The sequence below is a fragment of the Anolis carolinensis genome, chromosome 2 (genome assembly GCF_035594765.1).
Source record: "Anolis carolinensis isolate JA03-04 chromosome 2, rAnoCar3.1.pri, whole genome shotgun sequence".
NCBI classification, from domain to species: Eukaryota; Metazoa; Chordata; class Lepidosauria; order Squamata; family Dactyloidae; genus Anolis; species Anolis carolinensis.
In genome coordinates, this window is record NC_085842.1 from 170,622,948 (window position 1) to 170,650,244 (window position 27,297).

General features: G+C 42.6%; 1 protein-coding gene and 1 long non-coding RNA gene across 6 annotated transcripts in view; one reads left to right on the forward strand and one right to left on the reverse strand.

Annotated features, from left to right (window-relative positions):
- Positions 1–8,171, forward strand: part of LOC134296358 (uncharacterized) — a 35,234-nt gene extending 27,063 nt beyond the window's left edge. The window contains exon 3 of the long non-coding RNA XR_010003081.1: positions 8,036–8,171. This is a non-coding gene — a long non-coding RNA (uncharacterized LOC134296358). The remainder of the gene's footprint in view (positions 1–8,035) is intronic.
- Positions 1–27,297, reverse strand: part of nckap1l (NCK associated protein 1 like) — a 141,299-nt gene that overhangs the window by 65,304 nt on the left and 48,698 nt on the right. For all 5 annotated transcript variants that reach the window (XM_062971071.1, XM_062971068.1, XM_062971070.1 and 2 more), the window contains 5 exons: positions 24,853–24,949; positions 22,872–22,981; positions 8,045–8,177; positions 7,395–7,476; positions 4,391–4,449 (listed from right to left, as the gene is read on the reverse strand). In XM_062971071.1, the coding sequence (XP_062827141.1) occupies positions 4,391–4,449; positions 7,395–7,476; positions 8,045–8,177; positions 22,872–22,981; positions 24,853–24,949 (481 nt within the window). The remainder of the gene's footprint in view (positions 1–4,390; positions 4,450–7,394; positions 7,477–8,044; positions 8,178–22,871; positions 22,982–24,852; positions 24,950–27,297) is intronic.

Genomic DNA, 27,297 nt, shown 5'->3' on the forward strand with positions numbered 1-27,297 from the left:
CACTCTAAATACTCAGAATAGGACAAGACTGTTTTAGGTCACAAGCTAATTCCCATGTACCAGTACATTGCTTGATCTTTCATCACTTTTTTATGTTAATAATTTTATTGAGGTTCCTAAAAGTCTATACAATGAATGTGGGGGAACAAAATATGATATACAGGAGAAAGTAAGAGAGGATAGGAAAGGTACAAATGCAAAGGGGGGGGGGGAAGGAAGGGGGGTAATAAAATATATATATATAAATGGACTTCCGTTCTTCTTCCGTTTTAAAATCTTAATATTCTTCTCAAATTTGTAAAAGTTTTCTTTTCCCTTTTCATCACTTGATCACTCAACATTGATTACTTGATCACTCAACATTGTGCCAATGGCACAATGGGTTAAACCCTTGTGCCGGCAAGACTGCTGACTTTCCCAGCTATGAAAGACTTTGACAACACAGAAAGGGAATTCAATTAGAAGAAGGGTACGGGGAAATTTGGAACATAGCTATTAATGACAAATTGACTTTTGATATTAAAATTAAAAAGGGAATATGGAAACAAACAGATTTTTTGAAAAATAAGGGGAAATTTGTTGAGTATATCTTTAATGCGGGAAAGGGGCACAAGCCGGCAACAGAAGCAATGTAATTTTGGACTTGTGAAACAATGAGTTGGTCCTGGTAAAGGTGGCACAAAATAAAGGTAAGGTGGGGGGGGGGGGGGAAATATAATAATAATAATAATAATGAAATAAAATATGTATAAGTAGATAAAAGATGTCTAGTAGAAGTATATGTAGTATAGATTGTAATTGGGGAAAGTTAAAAACTGATAAGAAGTGTGCTTAAGGTGTGTTTGATTTTCTTCTTTTTATTTGTGCAAAATATGGCATACTTCCCTGTCCAAGATATTGTTAAAAGGGAAAAGGATATATACTTATACATTTAAGGGGGGAGGGAGAGAACTAAGATCTGAATATGAAAAAGATTATGCAACGAAAGGCGGTTTCATTTGTCAAGATCAGTTGACAATTACACTGTTCAACTGCCATTTTTGATGTTTATATACTGATGGGTGGAATTCAAATTGGGCGAGAATGATTGGTGGATTTAAAATATTCCAAGGAAGATGATTGGCCTAGAATAGTGGGATATTGTGGAGTAATGGAATATTAGGTATTTTGAATGTGATTGGTCATGATCTAACAAAGAAATCTGTCTGAGAAAACAAGCCAGAATGGCCAGAGAGTCAGCGATATCTGAGAATCAGAGCTACTTGAAGGCAGCACCAAAGCAAAGGTCTTGAGTAGCCTTCAGGAACAGCAGCTGCTTGAGTGTAAATTGCTGGTTGAGATCCAAAAAGGGGGTTGCTATCCCAGCAGGAAGACTTTAGGAAGAAGTGGAGGAGCTATGAAGATCTAGGTCACTGTACTAACTGTCCTTAAAGCAGAACTGGAGAAAGAGTGGTGTGTAAAAGCTGTCTTGAGGGACTCATCCACCCACCCACAAATGGAAAAAAAGGCAGTTTTGCTTGTGGCTACCATTGAAGTTAGGTAGCTTTGAACTAAGTAAGTTTGTGAGATAGGGATGGAAAGAATATTCAAAAACTCATGGGAAGAAATGAAAAAGGAAATAAAAAAGGGGTTTTCTGCATTGGGAAAGCCTAACATGGAAATCTCAAAGCCCCATTTAACTCCAACACCACCCCAAATCTTGAAATCCTGACTACTCATCCCCATTTCAGACGAAACTCACATTCTGCTCTTCCAACATGGACATATATGGCAGTGGGGAGGGAAGGAAAAAGGTAAGTGTAGGTGAAGAGAAGTTTTCCGTCCCCTAGAAGTACACCTTCAAAAACTGAAGGAAAATTTGATTAAATTATTCATTCTCTCCTGCAGGAATGAATAGCTTAAATAAGCACATCCCTAGTGTGGGAATCATTTTTCTCTTCCTCCTCACATCCCCCAAGCGATCACCTCTTTCTACAGAACACGACTAGGATTTATACTTATTGGCAGAGCAAATTGATTACTCTCACAGTTTATTCCTTTCCTGAGACAGCTCTTTTTGCATGAAGACAAGCAAAACCAATTTCCAGGCTGCCCCCCTCTCCCCACGCCCCATTTAAGACACTAACTGGGTAACAAAAGGAGACATTGCAAAGAACTATGTACACAATTGGGTAATAGCAATTGCAATTTGCCTCATATATTTCAGATTTTTCTGTTCGGTTCCATTCCACCAGTACAAGTCTGAGTTTTTCACCTGCTCCCAAAATCTGAAGAATTTTTACAAGTAGCAGAAAATAGCATATAAGGTCTAGTATCATGAATTATAAGATCCGCTATCTTCTTTTTTATATATCCCTCAGAAGACAGACTAATGACACTATGGAAAAGTGATCAGTAATTCATAATCATCAATGAAGAATGGGGTGAAAGCCTCAACAAATATAATCTCAGCTAAAGAACCATTCGACTGAATTATTAGGCAGATGGTATTTAACACTACTGCTTACTAGTTATTTTAACAAAATCGTTAAGTCCAAAATAGCAGGCAAAAGCTATGGCAATCTTGGTTTATACTGCTACTAATTGTGGTTGTGATCCATTAATTAGTTTAATAGACCAAGATATCAGGAGGTCTCCAGTGCCCACTTTTATTTCAGTTTACATAGGAGTTAATAAAATCCTCTTAACAGGCATGTGCAAATTCCTCGGAATCATCGTTAATTGGAATAAAATCGTATCTATTTTGGGTTCTGAATGGGGTTCCGAGGTGGTTTGGCAATTCGGCATAAACCTTCCAATTCGAAGCATTGGAGCCCATTTATTCAATGGCCTCAGAAAACCTTGGGATATATGAGAAAGCATTTTTAATTCAAACAAACTTTGTTTGCAGGGAAGAGGAGCCTAGCCTGGGCTTGCCTCCCTGCCCAATCAGTGCTGAGTCTTGGCAAAAAAGGGAGGAGCGTTTTCTCTCCAATGGCTAGCATCCGGGCTTAATAAGAGCCCCATAGAAAGAAATCAAGCCCTGAGCGTTTTCTCTCCTGGCTGGGGCTAGCAACGGGCTTAATTTCATTAGGATTGCTCAAAAAAAAATGAGGGAGAGAAAAGCCCCTCAAGTTTCCTCATTGACAACGTTTTCCTTCATGCGCATGCACATCCGCCATTAACGAGGTACATTCGGAAGTTTCAGAAAGTTTTGAACTTTTTGCCTTCAAAATTCGGAAATGACTTTAAAAGTGAAGCGCCAGCACCCCCTACTTTCGAAGATAGTTTAGAACCATTTTTTTCCTGGATTGCACATGCCTACCTCTTAGCAGTTATCAGCATTTATTTTATCAGAGATTAAATAAATGCCTCAAATAATTTTAAATAATGTTTACTATTAAAGGAATGCCTATGTTTGTTTAGCCACTAGCTACTTACTTGGGTGTTTTTGGGACCGCTGCCCACCTATTTTTTTCCCTTCCCAGCTCTGAGAAAGCCTGCTTCACAATGTTTTCATGGCAACACTCTGGCAACAGTGGGCAGGCACTCTTTGTGGCTCTTTCTTTCCCTCCTCTGCTTTCCCTCATACACCTTCCATCCCCCTCCCTCCCTGCCCCATTTCATCCCTTCCTTCTCTTTCTTTTCTTTCCCTTCTTTGCTCCTTCCTCTCTTTCCCTTATACTGTCATCTTACTATCCCAATGCTATCACAGAGGGCCACTGTTACCTAGCGTTACCTTTGTGGTACAGACAGACATGCATACTGCATTTCTCCAGTTCTAAGATGCACTTTTTTCCTATACAAACTTATCTAAAAATGGGGTGCATCTTAGGATCAAAGGTGTATCTTATGTATTTTTGGTGGTGGCGATGGTGATGATACTGAAATCAGGACGTGTCTTACAATTGTAGAAGTTCAAGAGAGAAAGAGAGATGTGTGTAATTTGTTACTCTGTTCTGCCCTACACATACATGTAGGGTTAAGTTCATATAAGGCAGCACAAGACAAGGAAAGGTATATTATACAGTAATAGGAAAGGCAAAAAGTGACTCTGCATTCAAATCAAAAGTGATCTGCCACAATACATGGACCACAGGAGCCATTTTAAAGAGGGCTTTTCCACAAATCCCTTTCAGCCTTCTCTTTGCATTTGAGAGGCTCTTTAGGAAGCCTGCATCATGCTCAGCAGTTAGAGCCCAGGCAGCTCTTGCACATAATGTGCAGCCAAGTTCTCAGCTCCTCTCTTTATACTTGCTGGAACTTTGAAGGATCAGAGAGCAAAGGAAACAACATGTTAAAATTCTAACAAACAGGTTAATGTCTAGGCACACAAGGAGCTGAGTATCTACCATGGTGTTGTAGTAAATAAAAGAAAGAAAGAGAAGTTAAACCCCACAGAGGAATTTACCTGCAACCTGAACCAATCCAGCCGCAGCCCAGTGAAATCAAATTTCTCCTTTTCATCAACTACAAAATAAATACATAGATAAAACAATGATAAAGCTACACATTTCTCTTCCACTTCTTAAAGCCTTACATATGAGAAAATTCAGGGCTGCCTCCCATGGGATGATAAATATTATTTGGATGGATAGGGGACTGGACTGGATTACCCATGTGGTCTTTTCCAACTCTATAGTTCTATTTGCTTTTGAGTCAATCCTCCTCAAAAATGTCTTTAGCACAACCTTCCAAACTGTTTGTGTCAGCTGAAGTGTGTAGGCGTGCCATACAAATGTAGCTAGAAATGACAAATATCTAGGAGATAGATGTTATATTACAAATCATATATTTTTAAAAATATAAATGAAAGTTTTTGATGAGATACATTGCATCCCCATACATTGTGTTAATACTGTTTATGTTGGAGTCTGCATCTCTTATAAGGGGTTGGTTTAACCTCCATTTGTCTAGTAAAACTTAATTATTGTGTCACGGAAAGGTGTATATCTAAAAAGTGTGTCACCAACATGAAATGTTTGGAAAGCTCTGATCTATAGGCTACTTAATTCCTGCAATGCATGAATGGGTTCTACTTTTATTTACATTTATAACTTTTTATGTCCTGGAACTAAAACATATGTCCACCTTCCCCATTGTCAGGTCCTGGAAAGTTTGGTGGTGGTGGTGCTGCTGCTGCTGCCCAAAGGAGTGAGAGGAAATAATTCAGACAATGAAACAGCATCTGGTCTTGGCTGGAGAAGGGAAATGAGGGCAAGTTCACAAATGGAGTGCATGTTCCTTTTTCTTCCTCAAATACAGTGGTTTTCAACCTGTTAGGATTTCTGGGAGATGAAGGTCAAAACATCTGGGGATCTGCAGGTTGAGAACCACTGCTCTAAGAACTCAGACCAGCACCATCATTATCATCATAATGGCATCCCTCCTCTGTCCTTTCCCTACCATTTAAACAGGTGGGGCAGACCTCCTCAGATCTTGATAGCTTTTCTAGGTAGAAGTTATGAATGGTATGAAAAAGGGTAGAGAGTAGCTACCTACTGGTGGGAACGAGAGAGAGAGAGAGAGAAAGAGCCTTCCTTCTTGGTGGCTGCCCCTCGACTCTGGAACTCCCTTCTTCCCAAGGAAGCCAGAATGGCCCCCTCCCTGCTGTCCTTCAGGTGGCAGGTAAATATCTTTTTATTCAGGCAGGCTTTAAAGAAGAAGGTTTTTAATACCGTCACGTGGCTGCTGTGATTTTATATGCTTTTAATGATGTTTAATACTGTTTTAATACTTGTATATTTGTATATTTTAAGTTGTATTGCAATGTTTTAGTTGTGAGCTGCTTTGAGTCTCCTTATGGAGAAAAAAAGAGAGATATAAATAAGCATAATAATAATAATAATAATAATAATAATAATAATAATAATAATAATAATAATAACTTATGCCTCAAGTACCACCTGCCAGCAGCAAAGAACTGGTGGGATCACAAACCAGCAAAGGTCGTGGAAAATGAACACGCAAAGATACTGTGGGACTTCCGAATCCAGACTGACAAAGTTCTGGAACACAACACACCAGATATCACAGTTGTGGAAAAGATCAAGTTTTGGATAATTGATGTCGCCATCCCAGGTGACAGTCGCATTGATGAAAAACAACAGGAAAAACTCAGCTGCTATCAGGACCTCAAGATTGAACTTCAAAGACTCTGGCAGAAACCAGTGCAGGTGGTCCCAGTGGTGATGGGCACACTGGGTGCCGTGCCAAAAGATCTCAGCCGGCATTTGGAAACAATAGACATTGACAAAATTACGATCTGCCAACTGCAAAAGGCCACCCTGCTGGGATCTGCACGCATCATCCGAAAATACATCACACAGTCCTAGACACTTGGGAAGTGTTCGACTTGTGGTTTTGTGAAACGAAATCCAGCATATCTATCTTGTTTGCTGTGTCATACAACGTCGTTGTGTCAATAATAATAATAATAATACTTGTGATTTTGTGATACAAAATCCAGCATATCTATCTTGTTTGCTGTATCAGACTATGTCAGTGTGTCAATAATAATAATAATAATAATAATAATAATAATAATAATAATAATAATCTCAGCCGCTATCAGGACCTCAAGATTGAACTTCAAAGACTCTGGCAGAAACCAGTGCAGGTGGTCCCGGTGGTGATGGGCACATTGGGTGCCATGCCAAAAGTTCTCAGCCGGCATTTGGAAACAATAGACATTGACAAAATTACGATCTGCCAACTGCAAAAGGCCACCCTGCTGGGATCTGCGCGCATCATCCAAAAATACATCACACAGTCCTAGACACTTGGGAAGTGTTCGGCTTGTGATTTTGTGATATGAAATCCAGCATATCTATCTTGTTTGCTGTGTCATAATAAAATAATAATAATACTTGTGTTTTTGTGATACGAAATCCAGCATATCTATCTTGTTTGCTGTGCCAGACTATGTCAGTGTGTCAATAATAATAATAATAATAATAATAATAATAATAATAATAATAATAATGGGTGCTGTGCCAAAAGATCTCAGCCGGCATTTGGAAACAATAGACATTGACAGAATTACGATTTGCCAACTGCAAAAGGCCACCCTATTGGGATCTGCGCGCACATCCAAAAATACATCACATAGTCCTAAACGCTTGGAAAGTGTTCGACTTGTGATTTTCTGATACGAAATCCAGCATATACATCTTGTTTACTGTGTCAAACTATGTCGCTGTGTCAATAATAATAATACCTGCACTCCTATCTAAGTTAGAGGGGGCATCCTCTTAGCATATGTTGCAAAGAGGATGCCCCCTCTCACTGGTGTGCATTATATATTCTACCCACATAGATCTAATTCTTCCCTGGTGTACAGTTTGAGTTTCTTTTGCACAGGAGGAATGAAATGTACCACACACAGAGCAACTTTGCGGTGACAGATTAATTACCTTGCTTGATGGTTAGGGATGAGACTGAGCTCACAAAGGATGACATAATCACGGACTCCTCCTCAGGGCACACAGTCAGGTCCTGCAAAAGGCAGCGGGGCTCAGTGAAGTGGTGACAGTTTGCTTGCTTTTACACCATCTGTTATCAGTGGATCTTAGAGAATTATTTAATTGGATTGTTTTTTTTATTGATTACTGAGGTACATTATCTCAAATACCATTAAAAGGTAAAGGGGGTGTGAAGTTTTGAGGAGAATATATATAAATTCCAACGTCTTTTTCTCTGATTCTTGAGCTGAAAAGAGTCTTTTGTCTTACGAGCAAGCTAGGCTAGTATTATCTTCTCCAACAAGTGACAACGCTCCAAGAACTCAAAAAGCAGCCTTCTCCCATATTTGCCATCTGGGGTCCTACTAAGTGGACATGCCAGGGGATAAAGGTAAATACAAAAGAGAATTATTATATTAATCAATAATTATATCCATCAATGAGAATTATTATGAACCTCCAATGTCTTCACCTCTAACCATTCCATCTTTTCTTTCATAACGTTTGGTACAAAAGAGGCTCACTGAAACCAACAGCTCTTGCTAACCTCAGCACAATCTCACCAACCATGGCACTTCTTTTCTCCTTTGCAGCTTTCATACCTGGATGATGTCGCTGAGCACCTGGACATCGAAGTGTGCCAAGTACTGTACATGGTAGCGTTGGAGAACATTTTGGTGCTTCCGGACCAGATTGCGAAGCTTCTCCATCAGAAACAGAATCTCAGCCAGGGAGCTATGGGGGAAAATTGATTCCTGAAACATTCATTGGTGTGTTCACATATGCATGTATGGGATAAATCTTGTTAATCTGCTCCAACAAAAACAACTGAGTGTTCTGACACCTTAAAAGACCAGGGAAGGAAGATTTCAAAATGCCTGGGTGCCAGTTTTGCACCTCTGCACAAAGCAGAACCAAAGCATGCAGAAGTCCTTGCTTATAAAAGACATACATTTTATACTTTGTTTTCAATCAAAACAATTTGTGTGGGAGAGCTGGGTGACTTCATTTAAAGGTAAATTGTGCAGCCCACAATAGGGTTTTTCAGGATGAGGTCACCAAGAACCAAAAATGGAAGAGTGCGCAAATAGCCCACTGACCATGGTTGTCTGACCCAGTTAATAATACATTTTGATTAAGAATCAGCTTTTGTGAACTATATTCCTCTTCATCAGATACATAAAACTTTTCTTAAGTAGGTTACAAATCCCCCCTCCACACACACACACACACACACACACACACACCTCACCGCATTCATCCATGCAATTATAAAATACCGGTAGTTTGCCAGTGGTGGCAACACTTCATGCATCTGAATGAGTTGAGTTTTATTGTCAATTTTTAAGATGCCATAAGACACTTCATCATACGTTTTATTGATTAGCCCATTGGCCGTATCAAAACATTTAAAACATAGACATACAACATACAACTCACGGTACAACAGAAGTTAAAATAAACAAGCTGCTAACTAGGTTACAATCTGGATCAAATATCTGCATTGCCTTTATAGTTTACCCCAATCGATTCCAAATATGCAGTTCTCGGCTGTGTTGCTTTGAATAGGAACAGGGCTGTTTTGTATGTTATTTTAGCATTCTAGCTGGCCAATAAAAATGTAGTTTTAATATAAGGATCCCAGTGTGTTTTGTGTATAATGTATGGCCCGAGGTATTGATTTCTCTCTTTCTTATACAAATTACAGCTAAACAGGACATGTGTGATATTTTCTACCTCTGATGCTCCGCAGGTACAAAATCATTCATTGTATGGAACTTGATTAAACCTTCCATGTTTGATTATTGTATCCAGCTGCTCAAATCTAGCTTTGATAAATACCCTCCTGAGGTGTTTAGCCATTTCTGTCTTTAGATATTTAGATGTTTGGAAAATATGTTTAAGACAACGTAGCCATTTCAATGAGCCAGCTTTACTGAGGGTAGCAATGTCTTTCTGGGCTTCTGTATCCAGCATTCCTTGAGCAACAGTTTTTGGATCTAGTTCTTCTAGGAGATTTGGGTACAGAATTGGAAGTCCACAACTCCTAATGTGTTTTGTCAATTGAACTAGCCAAGAGGTCTGATGTTGATTTTCTCTCTACTCTAACAGGCACAATTTTGGTAGTCTGTCATTTGCCATGGAGTTCAATTTTACCCAGTAGTTGAAGGCCCTAATTTTGGATAAGCCATCAACTGTATATACTCCTCGTTCTGCTCTTACTGCAGCAGCTGGGGTCATTTTGTCCACTCCCAGAAAACTTCGCAGGTGTTGTGATTGCTCTAATCATGGTACCTGGTTTAGGCCCCAAACTTCAGCTCCATATAAGAGCATGGGGGTAACCCTAGCCTTATATACTTTAAGGAGTGGGTCTAAAGCATCAGCATATAATAGGATGTTAAAAGTGTGTTTTGAACACCTTAGTACCTAAAGTACCTCTGGGTCCTTTAGCTGTTCAGGGAGATCATTTACATATAAGCTAAATAACAGTGGTGCTAATATATACCCTTGTCTGACCCCTTTATATGTTTATACACTGTCATGGCTCCTTGCGTCCCAAATCGCACTTTCAAGTAGGTGCTTGTGCAAAGTGCTTTGATCATTGCCAGCAGTCTGGGTTCCATATTGAGATCAGTTAATTTCTTCCATAATTTCTCTCTATTTACAGTATCAAATGCTGTGCTGAGGTCTATAAAGGCAGCATACAGTTGTTTCTCTCTGACATATTTTGCAATTGTACGATTTAAAACAAAGCAATTGTCAATGGTTGATCTGCTCTGCCTAAAGCCAGCCTTTTCTTCAAGGAGGATATGTTTTTCTTTTGAACCAGTGATGACAGTCACCCCGGCTTTTATTTTAATTAAAAAACCCAGCGGAGAGTTCCGCAGATTGCTCAACAAAAGGAACGAAGCGGGACCGCAGCAGACTATTATTAAAAGACTTTTTTTCTTCACTTTCCCCTTCCCTGAACTATGTAACAAAATCCCCCAATAAAAGTAGCATTTATTTTAACAATAACACTCTCTATCTGGTTATTTTGTATCTTTTCTCTGACTCCTTCCTTTGCATGAAATCTCTCTCTCTCTCGTCCCTTTAACTCCGGCTGAGATTTCTCCGCCATAGATTAACATGGCGGTCGATATAAATCGGCTCATATCTCTATCAAAATTACCCCTAGAACGCTCCTCTTTTAGACCTAACCCTTTCAAAGGCTCCTGACTCGAAGACAACCAGCAGAACCGAAATCGGTCCAGTTTTCGGCACCTCAACAGCTGACTGTCAAACGGGACCGACGGCTCCTTTCAAGCTAAACTGCTGCCTTATCCCGGACTTTCCTCTCCCCGCGGAATGGGTTTAAGAGATCCCTAGCCCCTTTCTGTGAACTAGGGATGGGGGATCGCTCTCTCGCTGGGGAAACATAGTTCTCCAAGTACCCTTACCCTCTCTGCAGCTGCCAGGGGGTGCCCGGACGGATGCCCTCCACGTTTCATTCATACTTTTCATGATTTTATGAAGGAGAAGAACACTCTTCCCCAGACCTACCCCTGGACTTATGAAATCCTATACTTCCAAAGACTGCAACCCACATGTGCCTCTTCCCCATGCCACCTCTACGAATTCCTCCCATCACAGATGAACTCTTTTTCCTCATTTGTGTATTTGTGAATTTTCATATTCTATGTACTTGGACACTCTCATGACTCACTGTTGTATGAATTTCTAATCGTTGGGCTAACTTCATGGATTGTGAAATTATGCTGCTAGAACTCCACTCTTATGAATTTCCATATCGGGTTCCCCAGATGTTGTGAACTTCGTCCTTATCAAATGTTTTCTATTGCTTATATCATTCATGATTCCCCTTTATGCAATGTCACCCACCTTTATGGATTCTCCTTTATTTCCTTGAAATCTATCTATCTGCCTATATGTATTTGTACTCTTTGGGATCCCTGGAAAATATGTATTCTTCCCAGCAGGGTTTATGTTCCAACTTTATTTTAATTTTCATTCTATCCCATATAATTGCCAAATCATGAAATCAAATGGGAAATATTATGACCCCAACATGAACTCTAGCCCTATGACCCAGACCTCCCTTCCCAAAAACAAAAGGATAATCTGCCACAGTTTAATCCAATCTCATTCCGATCGCATGGACAATATAGGGCGAGTCACCCAAATTCCTAAAGGTGACTCACCCCCAAGGCAAACATTGTCATATCCCAGGCCAGGACGCCGCAGGAAGGCACCCTGTGGGGCCGTCAATGACGGCTCATCACCACCCATCACCACTTCCCATCTGACACCCCAAGGCATATCTAAAATCTGTGAACGTGACAGGACCCCGGACACCCTTGATGAATGCCATTAATTCCTTTAGAAATCGGCCGGGTCAGGATTAATCTATCCGGTCACTTCATTGTTTCAATAGCTCCCGCCTCCTCCTCTCTGATTGGCCCGAGGGGGGACAAAAAGCGGCTCCCCATTGGGCCAGCAGAGCAAAGCGGGAAACGAAAGCCCGCCTCGTTCAACCTCCCAGCCTATCCGCGATCAGATGGGCGGGGAAGCGGGGCGGGAAATTCAAAGGGCTGTCGGACCGAAACATTGTATAAATATGGCTTTATTTGAAACATATGTTACGCTAGTAGATTGAATGATCGCTATTAGCGTCCTTTTCAGCTGAATTGCTCAATAAAAACTCCTTGGCGGATTTTCCTTCAACTTGGCGGACCTTCTTCATTTCAGGCTTCAGGTTGTATTGCGGCTTATATTCTCCTTTTGGCTTCGCCAAGGTCCGTTCCCTCAGGACCGGGTCGGGTCTCTCTTTAAGGGCCCGATCCCCCAAAGTGCGGTCGACAACATAATTTGGCTTTACCACGAAGGGACTTGCTTGGAAGTTCCAAAGATCAATTTCTAGGCTAAAAATTCCAAGCGGCGACCTTGGTCCAGATATTCTGGAACAGGTTGGGGAGAGAAACGGCTGCAAGGAGGGCCCTCCGACCAACAATTTGACCTCATTTCACATCCAAATTTCTCTGGCAGTCCCTTTCTCTCTCTAGATCTGATTCAGGGTACTGAACAAAGGAGCCAGATAGGAGGAAGCAGATTTTTAGCTCCTCGAAGGAAAGGCGCCAACGTGAAACAGGGGACGCCCTGTAAAAAAATAAAAGGGAACCGGCCCCGTTGTTGAGACCCAGGTGGGCGGAGCCTTGGAGGTATTGCACTTCGGATCAGGGCTCGGTAACAAATTCCTGGTGAAACGCGGGAACATCTGGCACCCGGGGGGGCGTGTGAGAACAGTCTGGCTTGTAAGATTACAGGTTCAAGAATCGCGGGGTAGGGGAACGGTTGTGTTCCCGGGGCACCTGCGGATTCCACGGACGCCAGCCATCCAGTCTTGGTGGAAGGAACTCTCGGTAGGACGAGCGGCACCTAGCCGGTTGGGTGAGTCGTTACTCCGTTAACTGTCAGGTACTGGGCAGGGGCTGAGCCAAGAATGGGTGTTTGTTCAGCACGTCTAGGGTGTCCCACCCCAGTAGACATCCCCAGGGAGTCTCCATTGGGTAAGATCCTGGCCAATTGGGGTGGGCTTTGCATCGAAAAACATGGTGCAGGCCAGGTTGGGCTAACTCAGAGCACATAAGTGGCCCCTTGTGGCCCTTGAAGGGGGGACAGCTTGCCCCCCCCCCCGCTTGAGTCACCGAATTCGGAGTGTTGACCTAAGGTGACTCGCCAGGGGGAGGGCAAGTGGTCCCAACTTGCTTATGCTGCAATGTTCATGGCCTTAAGCCAGAGGGAGAGTGGAAAGGGGGAGTGGGTCCAAGTCTTCCCATGCAGGGACGTGGGCTCAAAACCTACCCTCCTCAGAAGCTCCCCTCTAGACCTACTTCCCCTCCTGCCTCCACCAGAAGAGGAACTTCTGGAGACATTTGCTTGCCCCACCTTACCAATCCCGACCCCCATCCCTCGCCCCACCTCATCCCCCGTTTTCTCCCCTGATCTGAGTCCTGCACCGACCCAGAACCCCCAAATCGACCCTTCAAGGGAACCTCTGCTTCCCGGGATCCCACTCTCCCAGACTCACTCTCCCAACTCCCTGCCATTTCCCCCCGTCTCCCCTCCGTTTCCCAGCCTCCTATTCCCTCTCCACCCCCCCCCCAACCGAATCCCTCTAAGCCTTTTTTTTCCCTTCCACCCCAAGACTTCTTCCCCCTTGCGCCCCCCCCCTTCCCTTAATCTCTCCCTCTCTTCCTCTCGCTCGTCCTTTTTGGCCAGAGGAACAGGGGGAAAGGAGGGGCCGTGGGGGGGGATGAGGACCCTCAGGGGAAGGAGGAATTGACTGTTCAGAGACCATAAGGCATCCATTGCCAACCTCTGTTTTATCTGAAGCCTGAATATTGGGTCAATAGTTCTCCAAAGAATTATTTTCCCCTCTCTCCCTCCTTTTCAAAGCAATCTGCTTCTGAATTTTTGAGTCACCGTTCAACCCCCTTTTTTCCTTCTTCTTTTCTGTCTGCTTTCAAAGCTTTACCCTAAAACTCCAGAAACTCCCCAAAGATCCCAGAGGAACATAAATTTTTAAACTGTCAATTTGCATTTTTGTTGGTTACAATTTGTAAGTGGGACCTTTGATCTGGCATTCTTTCCAAATCATCAGGTCACACCTTGAAATTTGCTCAAACTAAAGGATCCTGTGTCCTCAAAGACTCCTTTCCCTTTTTCTTTTTTCTTCACCCAATCCCTTTGGGCAACCCTGCAAAACCCCTCCCCTTTTGAATCTCCCTCTCAGCTCCCCCTCTCTCTGGGGGATATTGTGTATCTTTGGAAAACCTTCCATCTTCAGAGACTGGCTGAGTCCTGCCTGGGGCTTCCCTGTTCTCTGAATAGTATTCTTTGTTTGTTGCCTTGACTTTGGAGCTTTGTCTGTCCTTTAAATGTGGGGAACCAAGCTTTGTTCCTCTTCCTCATGATTTATTCCCTTGAGCTATCCTCTCTGTTTCTCTCTCTCCCTCTTGTTTGCTATTTCTTGAATGACTGTGTATACAATGGGTTAGGGGTTTTACTAACACTCTCTCAGTATAAAAGGGACCGTTGGGAATTGTAGAATGGGGATCCTGGCACCCCACATGGAAGGTACCCCACTCCGACCTGGACTACCAGGACCATCATCCGCTCCTGTGGCTATAAAGGGACTCTGAGAAACCCAGCTCAGATGAGGCAAGAGCAACCAGTGGGGTGCCATCACGGTGATGAGGCCCCCACCCACAAGCTGGCTCCAACCCCTGGCAGGGGTCGTAAGGCTGACCCTGAGCAGAAGAACATCCCCTTCTAATGCAGGGAGGAAAGGGCGCCCCCACGAGACCAGGCTGGCAGGTAAGGGCGACCCCCCCCTCACCTGAGAAGAGGCGGTAGAGGCTGAAGGTGCGTCCCCATGGAGCCACAAACAGGACCCCCGCTGTTGGTCGCTGGGTCAGGCGCGAGTGGGGAGCCCTAGCATGGCTGCGAGGGTGCCAGAGGAACCTTCAGTATTGAAAATGTCCCAGAAGGTATGAATGATTTATTTCCATTTTTTTCCTCCTTTTTTTCTTCCTTATAAAACTAACCCTCCACACTTAGGGTCTTGGGGGAAGGGGAGTGGGGAGGGGACACGTGATCTCTTTTCTTTGCTGTCTTGAGGCATTCTCTATCCCTTGGACCTCCTCCCGGGTGGAGGTGCTGGACCTGGCTGTGGACACTAGGAGGCGCCCGGTGAAGATGGCATCACAACCTCCTCGGAGCCCTCCTGACCTCCTACATCGCTTGCAAGGTGCTGGAATCCATGCCAGGATCCATCAAGAGTGCTCCTGAACCAGAACCAGCCCCCACCAGCGGTGAGGAAGACAAAGACCTGTGGACTGCTGAGCCGGGAGACGACCTGAAGGTGTTGTTCCGGAAAACACCTCCTCAGGGCCCGCCGCCCGCAAGCTGTCCTGACCCACACCCTCCCGAGGTCCGGAGAAAGACCCAACGCCAGAGACGGAAACACAAGACCCCCTCCGAGGACCCCTCCAAATCCCATCCCTCTAGCACCACGGGAACATCCCCATTTGGACCTACAAACATTTGACAGCTCACTTTGACAGCTGTCAAATCGGCCCTCACTTCAACCCCCCCCCCCCCCCCCGCTCGGAAGAACTGACGCCGCAGTTCCACTGGGAGCTATCCAGCGTGCTGAATCAGGAGCCGTGAGTTCTAATTTTCACTCTATTTTTCTCTCCCTGTTCTCCCCCTATCCTTCAGCGCTGGGAGCTGTCCAGCGTACTAACCCTAACCCTAATTCTCCTTTCTTCTCTAACCCTCCCAGTCAATTCTAGCCCAGTTTTGCAAAGGATTTCTCCTCTTTTCTAGCTGTAGTCCTTTTCCTTCTAATAATAGGCTGCTGCTGGTCGCATTTGCCCGCTCTGTTCCAAATTTGTCGCAAAAAGAACCATTCGAACCCCTCTCAGCAGATGGCCAGGCTGCCGCTAAGAGGTTATAATGCTTATGCGGTAGGGCAGGGGCGAAATAGGCTCCGCCCATCTCGCCCCGCCCTTACCGAGTGGGGAATATGATGACCGTCACCCCGGCTTTTATTTTAATTAAAAAACCCAGCGGAGAGTTCCGCAGATTGCTCAACAAAAGGAACGAAGCGGGACCGCAGCAGACTATTATTAAAAGACTTTTTTTCTTCACTTTCCCCTTCCCTGAACTATGTAACAAAATCCCCCAATAAAAGTAGCATTTATTTTAACAATAACACTCTCTATCTGGTTATTTTGTATCTTTTCTCTGACTCCTTCCTTTGCATGAAATCTCTCTCTCTCTCGTCCCTTTAACTCCGGCTGAGATTTCTCCGCCATAGATTAACATGGCGGTCGATATAAATCGGCTCATATCTCTATCAAAATTACCCCTAGAACGCTCCTCTTTTAGACCTAACCCTTTCAAAGGCTCCTGACTCGAAGACAACCAGCAGAACCGAAATCGGTCCAGTTTTCGGCACCTCAACAGCTGACTGTCAAACGGGACCGATGGCTCCTTTCAAGCTAAACTGCTGCCTTATCCCGGACTTTCCTCTCCCCGCGGAATGGGTTTAAGAGATCCCTAGCCCCTTTCTGTGAACTAGGGATGGGGGATCGCTCTCTCGCTGGGGAAACATAGTTCTCCAAGTACCCTTACCCTCTCTGCAGCTGCCAGGGGGTGCCCGGACGGATGCCCTCCACGTTTCATTCATACTTTTCATGATTTTATGAAGGAGAAGAACACTCTTCCCCAGACCTACCCCTGGACTTATGAAATCCTATACTTCCAAAGACTGCAACCCACATGTGCCTCTTCCCCATGCCACCTCTACGAATTCCTCCCATCACAGATGAACTCTTTTTCCTCATGTATTTGTGAATTTTCATATTCTATGTACTTGGACACTCTCATGACTCACTGTTGTATGAATTTCTAATCGTTGGGCTAACTTCATGGATTGTGAAATTATGCTGCTAGAACTCCACTCTTATGAATTTCCATATCGGGTTCCCCAGATGTTGTGAACTTCGTCCTTATCAAATGTTTTCTATTGCTTATATCATTCATGATTCCCCTTTATGCAATGTCACCCACCTTTATGGATTCTCCTTTATTTCCTTGAAATCTATCTATCTGCCTATATGTATTTGTACTCTTTGGGATCCCTGGAAAATATGTATTCTTCCCAGCAGGGTTTATGTTCCAACTTTATTTTAATTTTCATTCTATCCCATATAATTGCCAAATCATGAAATCAAATGGGAAATATTATGACCCCAACATGAACTCTAGCCCTATGACCCAGACCTCCCTTCCCAAAAACAAAAGGATAATCTGCCACAGTTTAATCCAATCTCATTCCGATCGCATGGACAATATAGGGCGAGTCACCCAAATTCCTAAAGGTGACTCACCCCCAAGGCAAACATTGTCATATCCCAGGCCAGGACGCCGCAGGAAGGCACCCTGTGGGGCCGTCAATGACGGCTCATCACCACCCATCACCACTTCCCGTCTGACACCCCAAGGCATATCTAAAATCTGTGAACGTGACAGGACCCCGGACACCCTTGATGGGTGCCATTAATTCCTTTAGAAATCGGCCGGGTCAGGATTAATCTATCCGGTCACTTCATTGTTTCAATAGCTCCCGCCTCCTCCTCTCTGATTGGCCCGAGGGGGGACAAAAAGCGGCTCCCCATTGGGCCAGCAGAGCAAAGCGGGAAACGAAAGCCCGCCTCGTTCAACCTCCCAGCCTATCCGCGATCAGATGGGCGGGGAAGCGGGGCGGGAAATTCAAAGGGCTGTCAGACCGAAACATTGTATAAATATGGCTTTATTTGAAACATATGTTACGCTAGTAGATTGAATGATCGCTATTAGCATCCTTTTCAGCTGAATTGCTCAATAAAAACTCCTTGGCGGATTTTCCTTCAACTTGGCGGACCTTCTTCATTTCAGGCTTCAGGTTGTATTGCGGCTTATATTCTCCTTTTGGCTTCGCCAAGGTCCGTTCCCTCAGGACCGGGTCGGGTCTCTCTTTAAGGGCCCGATCCCCCAAAGTGCGGTCGACAACATAATTTGGCTTTACCACGAAGGGACTTGCTTGGAAGTTCCAAAGATCAATTTCTAGGCTAAAAATTCCAAGCGGCGACCTTGGTCCAGATATTCTGGAACAGGTTGGGGAGAGAAACGGCTGCAAGGAGGGCCCTCCGACCAACAATTTGACCTCATTTCACATCCAAATTTCTCTGGCAGTCCCTTTCTCTCTCTAGATCTGATTCAGGGTACTGAACAAAGGAGCCAGATAGGAGGAAGCAGATTTTTAGCTCCTCGAAGGAAAGGCGCCAACGTGAAACAGGGGACGCCCTGTAAAAAAATAAAAGGGAACCGGCCCCGTTGTTGAGACCCAGGTGGGCGGAGCCTTGGAGGTATTGCACTTCGGATCAGGGCTCGGTAACAAATTCCTGGTGAAACGCGGGAACATCTGGCACCCGGGGGGGGCGTGTGAGAACAGTCTGGCTTGTAAGATTACAGGTTCAAGAATCGCGGGGTAGGGGAACGGTTGTGTTCCCGGGGCACCTGCGGATTCCACGGACGCCAGCCATCCAGTCTTGGTGGAAGGAACTCTCGGTAGGACGAGCGGCACCTAGCCGGTTGGGTGAGTCGTTACTCCGTTAACTGTCAGGTACTGGGCAGGGGCTGAGCCAAGAATGGGTGTTTGTTCAGCACGTCTAGGGTGTCCCACCCCAGTAGACATCCCCAGGGAGTCTCCATTGGGTAAGATCCTGGCCAATTGGGGTGGGCTTTGCATCGAAAAACATGGTGCAGGCCAGGTTGGGCTAACTCAGAGCACATAAGTGGCCCCTTGTGGCCCTTGAAGGGGGGACAGCTTGCCCCCCCCCCCCCCCCGCTTGAGTCACTCAGCTCTGTTCAGGAGATATCTGGCGTATATCTTGGCCACAATATCAATTAAACTAATCAGCCTGTAAGAGCCAGGGGGTTTTTTTTGTTTCCTGTTTTTTAAGTATGGGAAAAACTATTGCCATCTTCCATCTAACTGGGATCTGGCAGTGTAAGTAAGCCTGCTAACAGAGGGACCCACCAATCCAGATGTGTTTTAAATAGCTCCGCAGGTAGGTAATCTTCCCCTGGAGCTTTATTGGTCTTCAAGTCATTTATAATACATCTGACCTCATATTCTGTAACTGGTGTTACTGGGCTTTTATCGATAAATCTTTACCTGGTGACAATGTCTCTGTAGGTTCTGTGGAGGCAAACAAGTGGGAATAATAATTTTCCCAGTTCTCTGCAGGAACAGATATATCAAATGCAAATTTCCTTTCCTTCAAAATTCCAGCTATTGTGTGTCAAAAGATAGCCGAGTTATGACTCTTAGCTGAGCACTCAAGCCCTGACCAGATCGAGACTGTATGATTTTTCTTTTTTGTTTTTATAAGTTTCTTATATTCTTGCCTCAAGGTTAACATTTTGGCTTGCAAATGTACAGGATGTTGTCCCTGAGCACGTCTCATTGCCGACCTCAGCTTTGATCTCAGAAGTTGGCATTCTTTGTCAAACCAGGGTGCTCTGCTCAAGTAAGGACCTTCAGGAGAGGATTTTGTAACAAGATGTTCCTTTAAACTACCACATATATTTGTAAATGCATTAGAGACTATCTGCCAGTCTGCTGAGTGAGACTGGATTATTAAGGCCCAGTTTGCAATATCCTCTGATTTGATGCTATTTGCTATTGCTGCCATGTCTACTTGGTTCAGGCAAGTCTTTTATTTTGTATCACCTCAGTGTGGGCCGTAATCCATTTATCATTCCTATTGTTGGGTCTTAAAACTGAAGGGCCCAAAAATGTTACATACACTGTTTGATGGTCACTTTCTTCCCTCAAAAGTACATTGATCTATAAAAAAAAGATTGGTTTTGTCTGTTGAGACACATATAAAATCTAAGACACTGCTTGTGTAGTTAGAATTAAATGTATATAGGTATACATAATTATTATTGTTATTATTGTTCTTGCCTCCTAGGATTTGTAAATTACACTTAGAAATCAGTGATGCCAGACTTATACCGGCCTTATTGATCTTTTTGTCTCTGGAGTACCATTTTGGGTGATTTTTAATAAACTCGTATAGAAGACCACCGTATTGAGCTAGTTCGTGGATGGATGGTCCTAGTTTAGCATCCTAGTAAAATAATTATTAAAATAATTATACACCACTGATAGTTCTTCCACCATTATTTCTAGCTTGTGAGTGGCGGGATGTAGACATTTATCAATATAAGCTCAATTTCTTTATGACTAAACTTAATGGCCAATATATTGTGGATATCATACCCCTTGAACAATCTCTCCCCTTGCCACTGTAATTCCTCCTTAATACAAATACATAGGCCCCCTGAGGCACGTCCTTTATTCCCTCTTTTCTGGGCAGGTGTGTGCCAACATTGAAATCCAGGTAATTGTATTGAATCCTCCAAGTCTATTGTAGCACTATTATCCCAAAATCAGATAGGAATCTCACCAATTCACAACCAACAATCTCTTTCCAGCCAGCTACATAAGACTTTTGTTTATGATGAAACACATAACATCTCTTTGCTGTATGTTGACCTCACCGTTACTACCTCCACTATCTACTATAAAGAGGTACTGAAAAGAAAAGAAAAAGATGCTCACTGTAATGGATGAAGATTCCTTTCATATGAAAGCAGATCTCCAGATTCCCTCAAAAGCAAAAAATATCTCAAGCACTTTTCCAGTTTCTGTTTATGTAGACAACCAAAGTCCCCCTATTTATACTGTTGTCAATTAGGTTAATCTTTCCTACAATTTCTTTATGTATTTAATATTCAAATATTTGTATTAAGCCTTTCCCCTTTTACCTCACTGTTGTCTACCAAATAGTGTGCTTTTTTACTCAGACTCTTTCCAGGTCTAACATTGTACCTTCATGTGCTTTTCCAAACTATGGCCATCCCATGAATTTCATGGAGTTTTCTTAAAATCATCAAAGAATCATCAAAAGTCATTTCCTCTGAAATACAGCCTACAACATCTGGTGTCCATTGGAAGTCTCCCATCCAAATACTAATCAGGCCTGATTATGTTTAGTTTCCAAAATCAGATTGGATTGGCTGGTATTTTTTCACTCATTCATCCCTAAATCCCATCTGCATGTTTCTTTCCAAGCTGTAGCTGCCAGCAAAACTCTTAAGAGTTAATAAAGGTAAACACAGTGTTCTGCATTCTCATTATTTCACATTGCTTTAATAGCATGTTTCAGTTTTTTAATCAACTAATTAATCTACTTTATTATGGCCTTAATTGCTTCAACTTGGGTGGTCACACATCCCTGCTTCACAAACTACTATCGATAGCTCAACCAAGATTGAGAGAAGACTGAATATGGCACTTTCCTCCAAAAAAAGGAAAGCAACAGGGAGGCTGAATGTACACACTTGTACAGATACAGATGGATTTGAGAGTAAGAGAAAAGGTGGGCTGAGAATGGGACAGGAAAGTAAGACAGAGAGTGTATATTTTTATCAAGGCATAAAAGGATATGGCTGTGTCTGCCTGAGTTTTGTTTTTGAGAGTGCATTGGGATAAAGCTGCAGAGAGAATAAGGCTGTGATACATATATTTATGAAGAAGAGAGAAAGAAAGAACATAAAGATAATTTGGATTCTTATGAGTTCACTTCTAGCCAAGGACATGTTACCATACCCTTTGACTTCAACTTACTATACAGGTCAAAGAAAAGAAGGAATTTCCCCTTTTAAGAACAACTTTTAAGAACATAGAATATATCTGTTTACTTTAGATGTTGGCCCCATTAACACTGACCATTTAATGCAGATCAAACTGTATTAAATGGTCAGTGTAGACTTCTATAATGCAGCTCAATGCAGTTAAACTGCATTATGAGTCTACTGACCATATAGTGCAGTTCAATCTGCATTAAATGGTCAATATAGTGATTACAAACATATCCATTTACCATGTATAGTTTGTAGAAGCCCACCTCATGAGTAGGTTGAGGACATGTTACGGGCTCAAAATATGGATTTTGATGTAACCCATGATTAAAGCAAAGACAAGTCCACAGAAGAGAAAGGACCAGTGCTTCTTTTAGGTTCTCCTGGAACATACTAAGCTCTTGCCTTTCACCACTCTACTCAAAGAAAGGGATGGTTCTTTTTTGATAAGAGTTAGGGTACATTGACCTGTACATAAGGTAAAGGTAAAGGTTTCCCCTGACGTTAAGTCTAGTTGTGTCCGACTCTGGGGGTTGGTGCTCATCTCCATTTCTAAACTGAAGAGCCGGTGTTGTCCATAGACACCTCCAAGGTCAAGTGGCCGGCATGACTGCATGGAACACCGTTACCTTCCCACCAGAGCGGTACCTATTGATCTACTCACATTTGCATGTTTTTGAACTGCTAAGTTGGCAGAAGCTGGGACTAACAGTGGGAGCTCATCCTGCTCCCCGGATTCGAACTGCTGACCTTTCGGTCAGCAAGTTTAGCAGCTCAGCGGTTTAACCTGCTGTGCCACTGGAGGTTCCGTACATAACTTAACCCACCTTTTTTATCCACACAACAATCTCATGAAGTAAGTCAGGCTAAGAAAATGACTAGCTCAAGGCAATTTCCTAAGTAACAGTACATCTTTTGAATCAATACACAATAATGGCTCTCCGTGCTTAGCATGGTTGGTAGTTTCCTGTTCACACTCTTTTGCAAAAGCATAGAAGAGATCACGAAGGATTATCTAATCCAATTTTCTGCCAAAACGGCTCTAGAAGGTGGCCATTTGATCTCAGTTTAAAACCTCAAATCGCTTTCATCATCCATCAGTACCTGTCAGTGAATTCCTCTGGGTTCTTGCCCTTGCTGACATGCTCACTGTGTCGGCATAGCCAGGTGACTTCATCGCGGCAGAAAGACAGGGCCATGAAGACATAAACAGCCTATTGGTGTCAGGAGGGAGAGAGGAATAGGCAATCAGATCAAAAATATCCCCTCCAATCAGTTGTGAAAGTCAGATCCACAAAGGTTCATTCATTTTCTATGGATGTTTTGAGGGATGAGCTTATGACAACACTAAAGATAACTTTCTAAAATCTCTGTTCTGCTGGCAAGTGTCCTTGAGTTCTACATTACATAACACAGAGGATCAATTATGCAGATTAATGGAATTTTATAAAATAACATTTTGTACTTTGCACTCATGTTCTTCCCATATATCAAAGTTTCCTGTGTGACTAAAACATTGTCTTTATTTTAATTTGCTTTCAATTGCTGTATTTCTATATTAACACCAAGTAGACCTTATGGCATGGAGTATAGTACTAATTAGGCCTATTTTTAATAGTAACTCTCAATCAACCAGAAACTACATTTATCTGGAACCTACCCATCACCATGGATACCAGTTAACTGTGAATCTACCGCATATGATGAAAAGTCTGTTATACCAATGAACATTCCTTCCTTCAAATGGTAAACGTAATATAAAAATACTGTCAAAAGCTATTTGCAGTCCCCAAAAACCTATTAAAGAAAAAGACAAAAACAAACAAACAGAGTATCCAAGCCTTTCTAAAGTGCTTTAATGATGGGGCCTGAGAAACTCTAAAGGTTAATGCATTTCAAAAGTTGGGAGCCAACAAGAAAATGGAGATTGTGCCCAACAGTTTAACTGCTTTCAAAGCAATTAAAAGTGCCATTGTTTCTAAGGAGTCAGCAGACAGATTTAAGCAGTCTTTTGAGACTTTGAACCCAAACTTCTGTAAGTTGCAAAAAGTTAAATCAGGACTTTCGAGCAGTTAAAGAGTCCTGTAGAAAAGGGCAACCAGAATGATCAAATAAAGTCTTATTATTAATGTGCTTTTATATGTTGGGTTATTTTGCATTATTATGTTTGTATTTGTTGTTGTTTTGAGGCATTGAATGTTTGTTTGTTTGTTTTTTTGTTTGTTTGTTTGTTGTAATCCACCCTGAGTCCCCTTAGGGAGATAGGGCAGAATATAAATAAAGTATTACCATCGTCATCATCATCATCATCATCAAGTAGCTCCAACAACTTTTGTATTAGTAAAAATAATTATTTTCATCTCAGGAAATAAAGCACGTAAGAGAAAATGTGGTTCAAATGGATAAAATTATACATGATGTGGACTATGTAGAAAGTCAGGTAATGGATTCTTATATACCAAAGCATGCAGTCATCTAATAACACTGAATAATGGGAGATTTAGTACAGCTGGGCTATCTGTTTTTCCCATCAATGAACCAACACTATTAATAAGAACAAGTTTACTCATGAATTCTGGACTAGGAGAAAGGTGGGATACAAATAAAATAAATAAATCGGCTTCATTATGATCTCACTGTTCACCTGCAACTCAGACATATGTATATGCGCAGATCACCATAGTACATAAAATGTTGTGTCACCATAAAGTTGTTAGTTTGAAGGTACCACAAAAATAATTTGCTATTTTTAGAAATGCACAATTACATCTACCTACTTGTTCCAGTGAGTTATTATGGCGTCGTACACTGTCAAGCAAAATCAAATCAGTATAGGTAACCCAGTACATATTACAAGCCTATGGGAAGGAATAAAAATACAGGTCTGCATAGGCGTTCATGGCCCACACTATGGATTTTCCATGCATAATTGCATAGCTAAACATATCCTATATATGTGTCCATCCAAACACAGTCTTTCTCACATGTACAATAATCTTTGCTTGCTCACATGTACAATAATCTTGTTCACACTCATAGACATTTTCTTCTGCCCATCCCACATACTTCAACTTTCTGGACTTGCCTTTGGCCCCAAAAGTCCAGGTTCATTGGCCAGGATGGCCTCCATCTCCTTCACAGCATTCCTCAGGAAATGACGCCGTCCTCGATGCAACGGCCCACTGTCAAGACACCAAGTAGAAGGTTCATACATGAAGATGACTGCTTTCCCAGGCCCCTTCTTATTCTGCCATGAGTATACGAAGGTTATCCAGAAAGTAAAAGAAAGTAAATTGGAATTAAAAATGAACAAGAAAACATTTACCATATGCAGTTGAAAGCCACACCCAAATACCACTTCTCAACATAGTCGCCATTCAAATCTAGGCATTTATCATAGCGATGAAAGAGCTTGGCGACTCCTTCCCCACAAAACTCTGCCACTTGTGTCCTCAACCAGACGGTCACCCCTTTCCGCAGCTGCGCATCATCGCCAAAACGCAAGCAGCAGAGTTTTGTGGGGAAGGAGTTGCCAAGCTCATTAATTGCTATGATAAGTGCCTAGATTTGAATGGCGACGATGTTGAGAAGTGGTATTTGGGTGTGGCTTTCAACTGCATATGGTAAATGTTTTCTCCTATACTTTGTTCATTTTTAATTCCAAAACGTAATCTACTTTCTGGATAACCCTTGTATATCAGCAACAGAGAAGCAACTTGGCCTCCCAAGCAAAGCAGAACAGGCAATGAAAAAGCAGAGAGAAAATGATCTTTATTTTTTACTGGACTGACAGAAATGTGTGCTGACTTTCCAAACAACCAAGGATTCCAGCTCTTATTTTATGAAGACTTTCTCTGCAAGTTAGAAAATTCACCCACTCAATCAGAAACATACATGCTTCTTTATAGCCTGTGTGGGTACTACATGCCACCTCTGCAACCAAGTCCTCCAATTTTGGCCATGAAAATACCTTATAAACACAAATGTTTCACTTAAGAATAAGGCTCATGGGTAGCTTGGACCTTGTTTCAATGGAAAATCATTACAGAATTGCCACCTCTAACTCAAGATTTTCATTGGCACCATTTACATCCATAGCAGAAATAAATACTGTGATTTCTTTGCATTTGCTCCCACTCACTCACTTTGTGTCCCTATTGTATAGACTCAATGTAACCATTTACATCCATAGTTGAAATAAATACAGTATGATTCCTCTGCATTTCCTCCCACTCATTCACTTTGTGTTGCTATTGTATAGCCCCAGTGTAACAAAGAAGAGCCTTGCTGAATGAGACAAAAAGATTACCTACATTGGCAAAATGGATGCCTATAGAAAATCTACAAAAAAATGCGCAATATGCTCCGTCCCCAATATCCCTGCTTCCCAAGAACTGACATACAGAGATATGGCTACGATGCTGGAAGGAACATACGGGGGTGCTCTCGGTATGCTTTTCTGCATGGCAGGGTGTTGGCCTGGATGGCCTGTGTGGTCTCTTCTGACTCTATATTTATCTTTCATCTTCAAATGCTTTAGAAACATTTATGGTTTAATGTGCAGCAGTGAGAGTTGGGTGGATGGCAGGAACTCAAAGGGAACAGACACATAGGTGGCCTGTGTTTCCTGTTTCTTAATGGATGTAAAGAATAATCCTGTCCATCAGGGATGGAAAACTCTGGACAATCGACCCAGTGTATAGATCATAGAATCTCACCATGAGGTTCCCCTTTTTGCTCTGAAACACCACCTCCTCTTCACTGAAGTTCCTGCTCTCCTTGGAGAGTTAAGCAACAAAAATACAACTGAGCAGAAGCTTCACAGTTGCTTTGCCTGCTCCCTCATATCTCCTATTTAAGAAAAGGCAGGGCAACAGAAACGAGCATTTTGTTGTCGAAGGCTTTCATGGCCGGGATCACAGGGTTGTTGTATGTTTTCCGGGCTGTATGGCCATATTCCAGAAGTATTATCTCCTTCCTTGCTTAGTTTCTCCATACATCACAACCTCTGAGAATGCCTGCCATAGATGTGGGTGAAACGTCAGGAGAGAATACTTCTGGAACATGGCCATGCAGCCCGGAAAACATACAACAACCCAGAAACAAGCATATTCATGCAATGCTTCAGGAGATCATAATGCTGCTGCTATTAGAGATCATAACTCAGCTAATTCCCGAAATATTCCTGCACAGAGAAAATATTAAAGAGGAACAAAGCTGGACCGAAGTACCAATACACACCTGATAATGGTGTGGCACCAGATGCTGGGAGGTAGATAACCATAGCCCAACCATAGCCCATGGGAACCATATCCCATGACATAACTAGAGGGGTGAAGGGCTCTACACAATTACTTTGAGCGAAATTCAATTTATTCCCTGGGGAAATCTGTATACAACTGAGGCCTTAATGAGGAATATTCAGCATACAGTGTAAGAGACAGCAACCCTCAAACAAGGATTTGTTATAACATACTTAAAAAACAGAAACAATGGGGGTATCTTAAATGCCAAGAAGGAAAATGCCAAG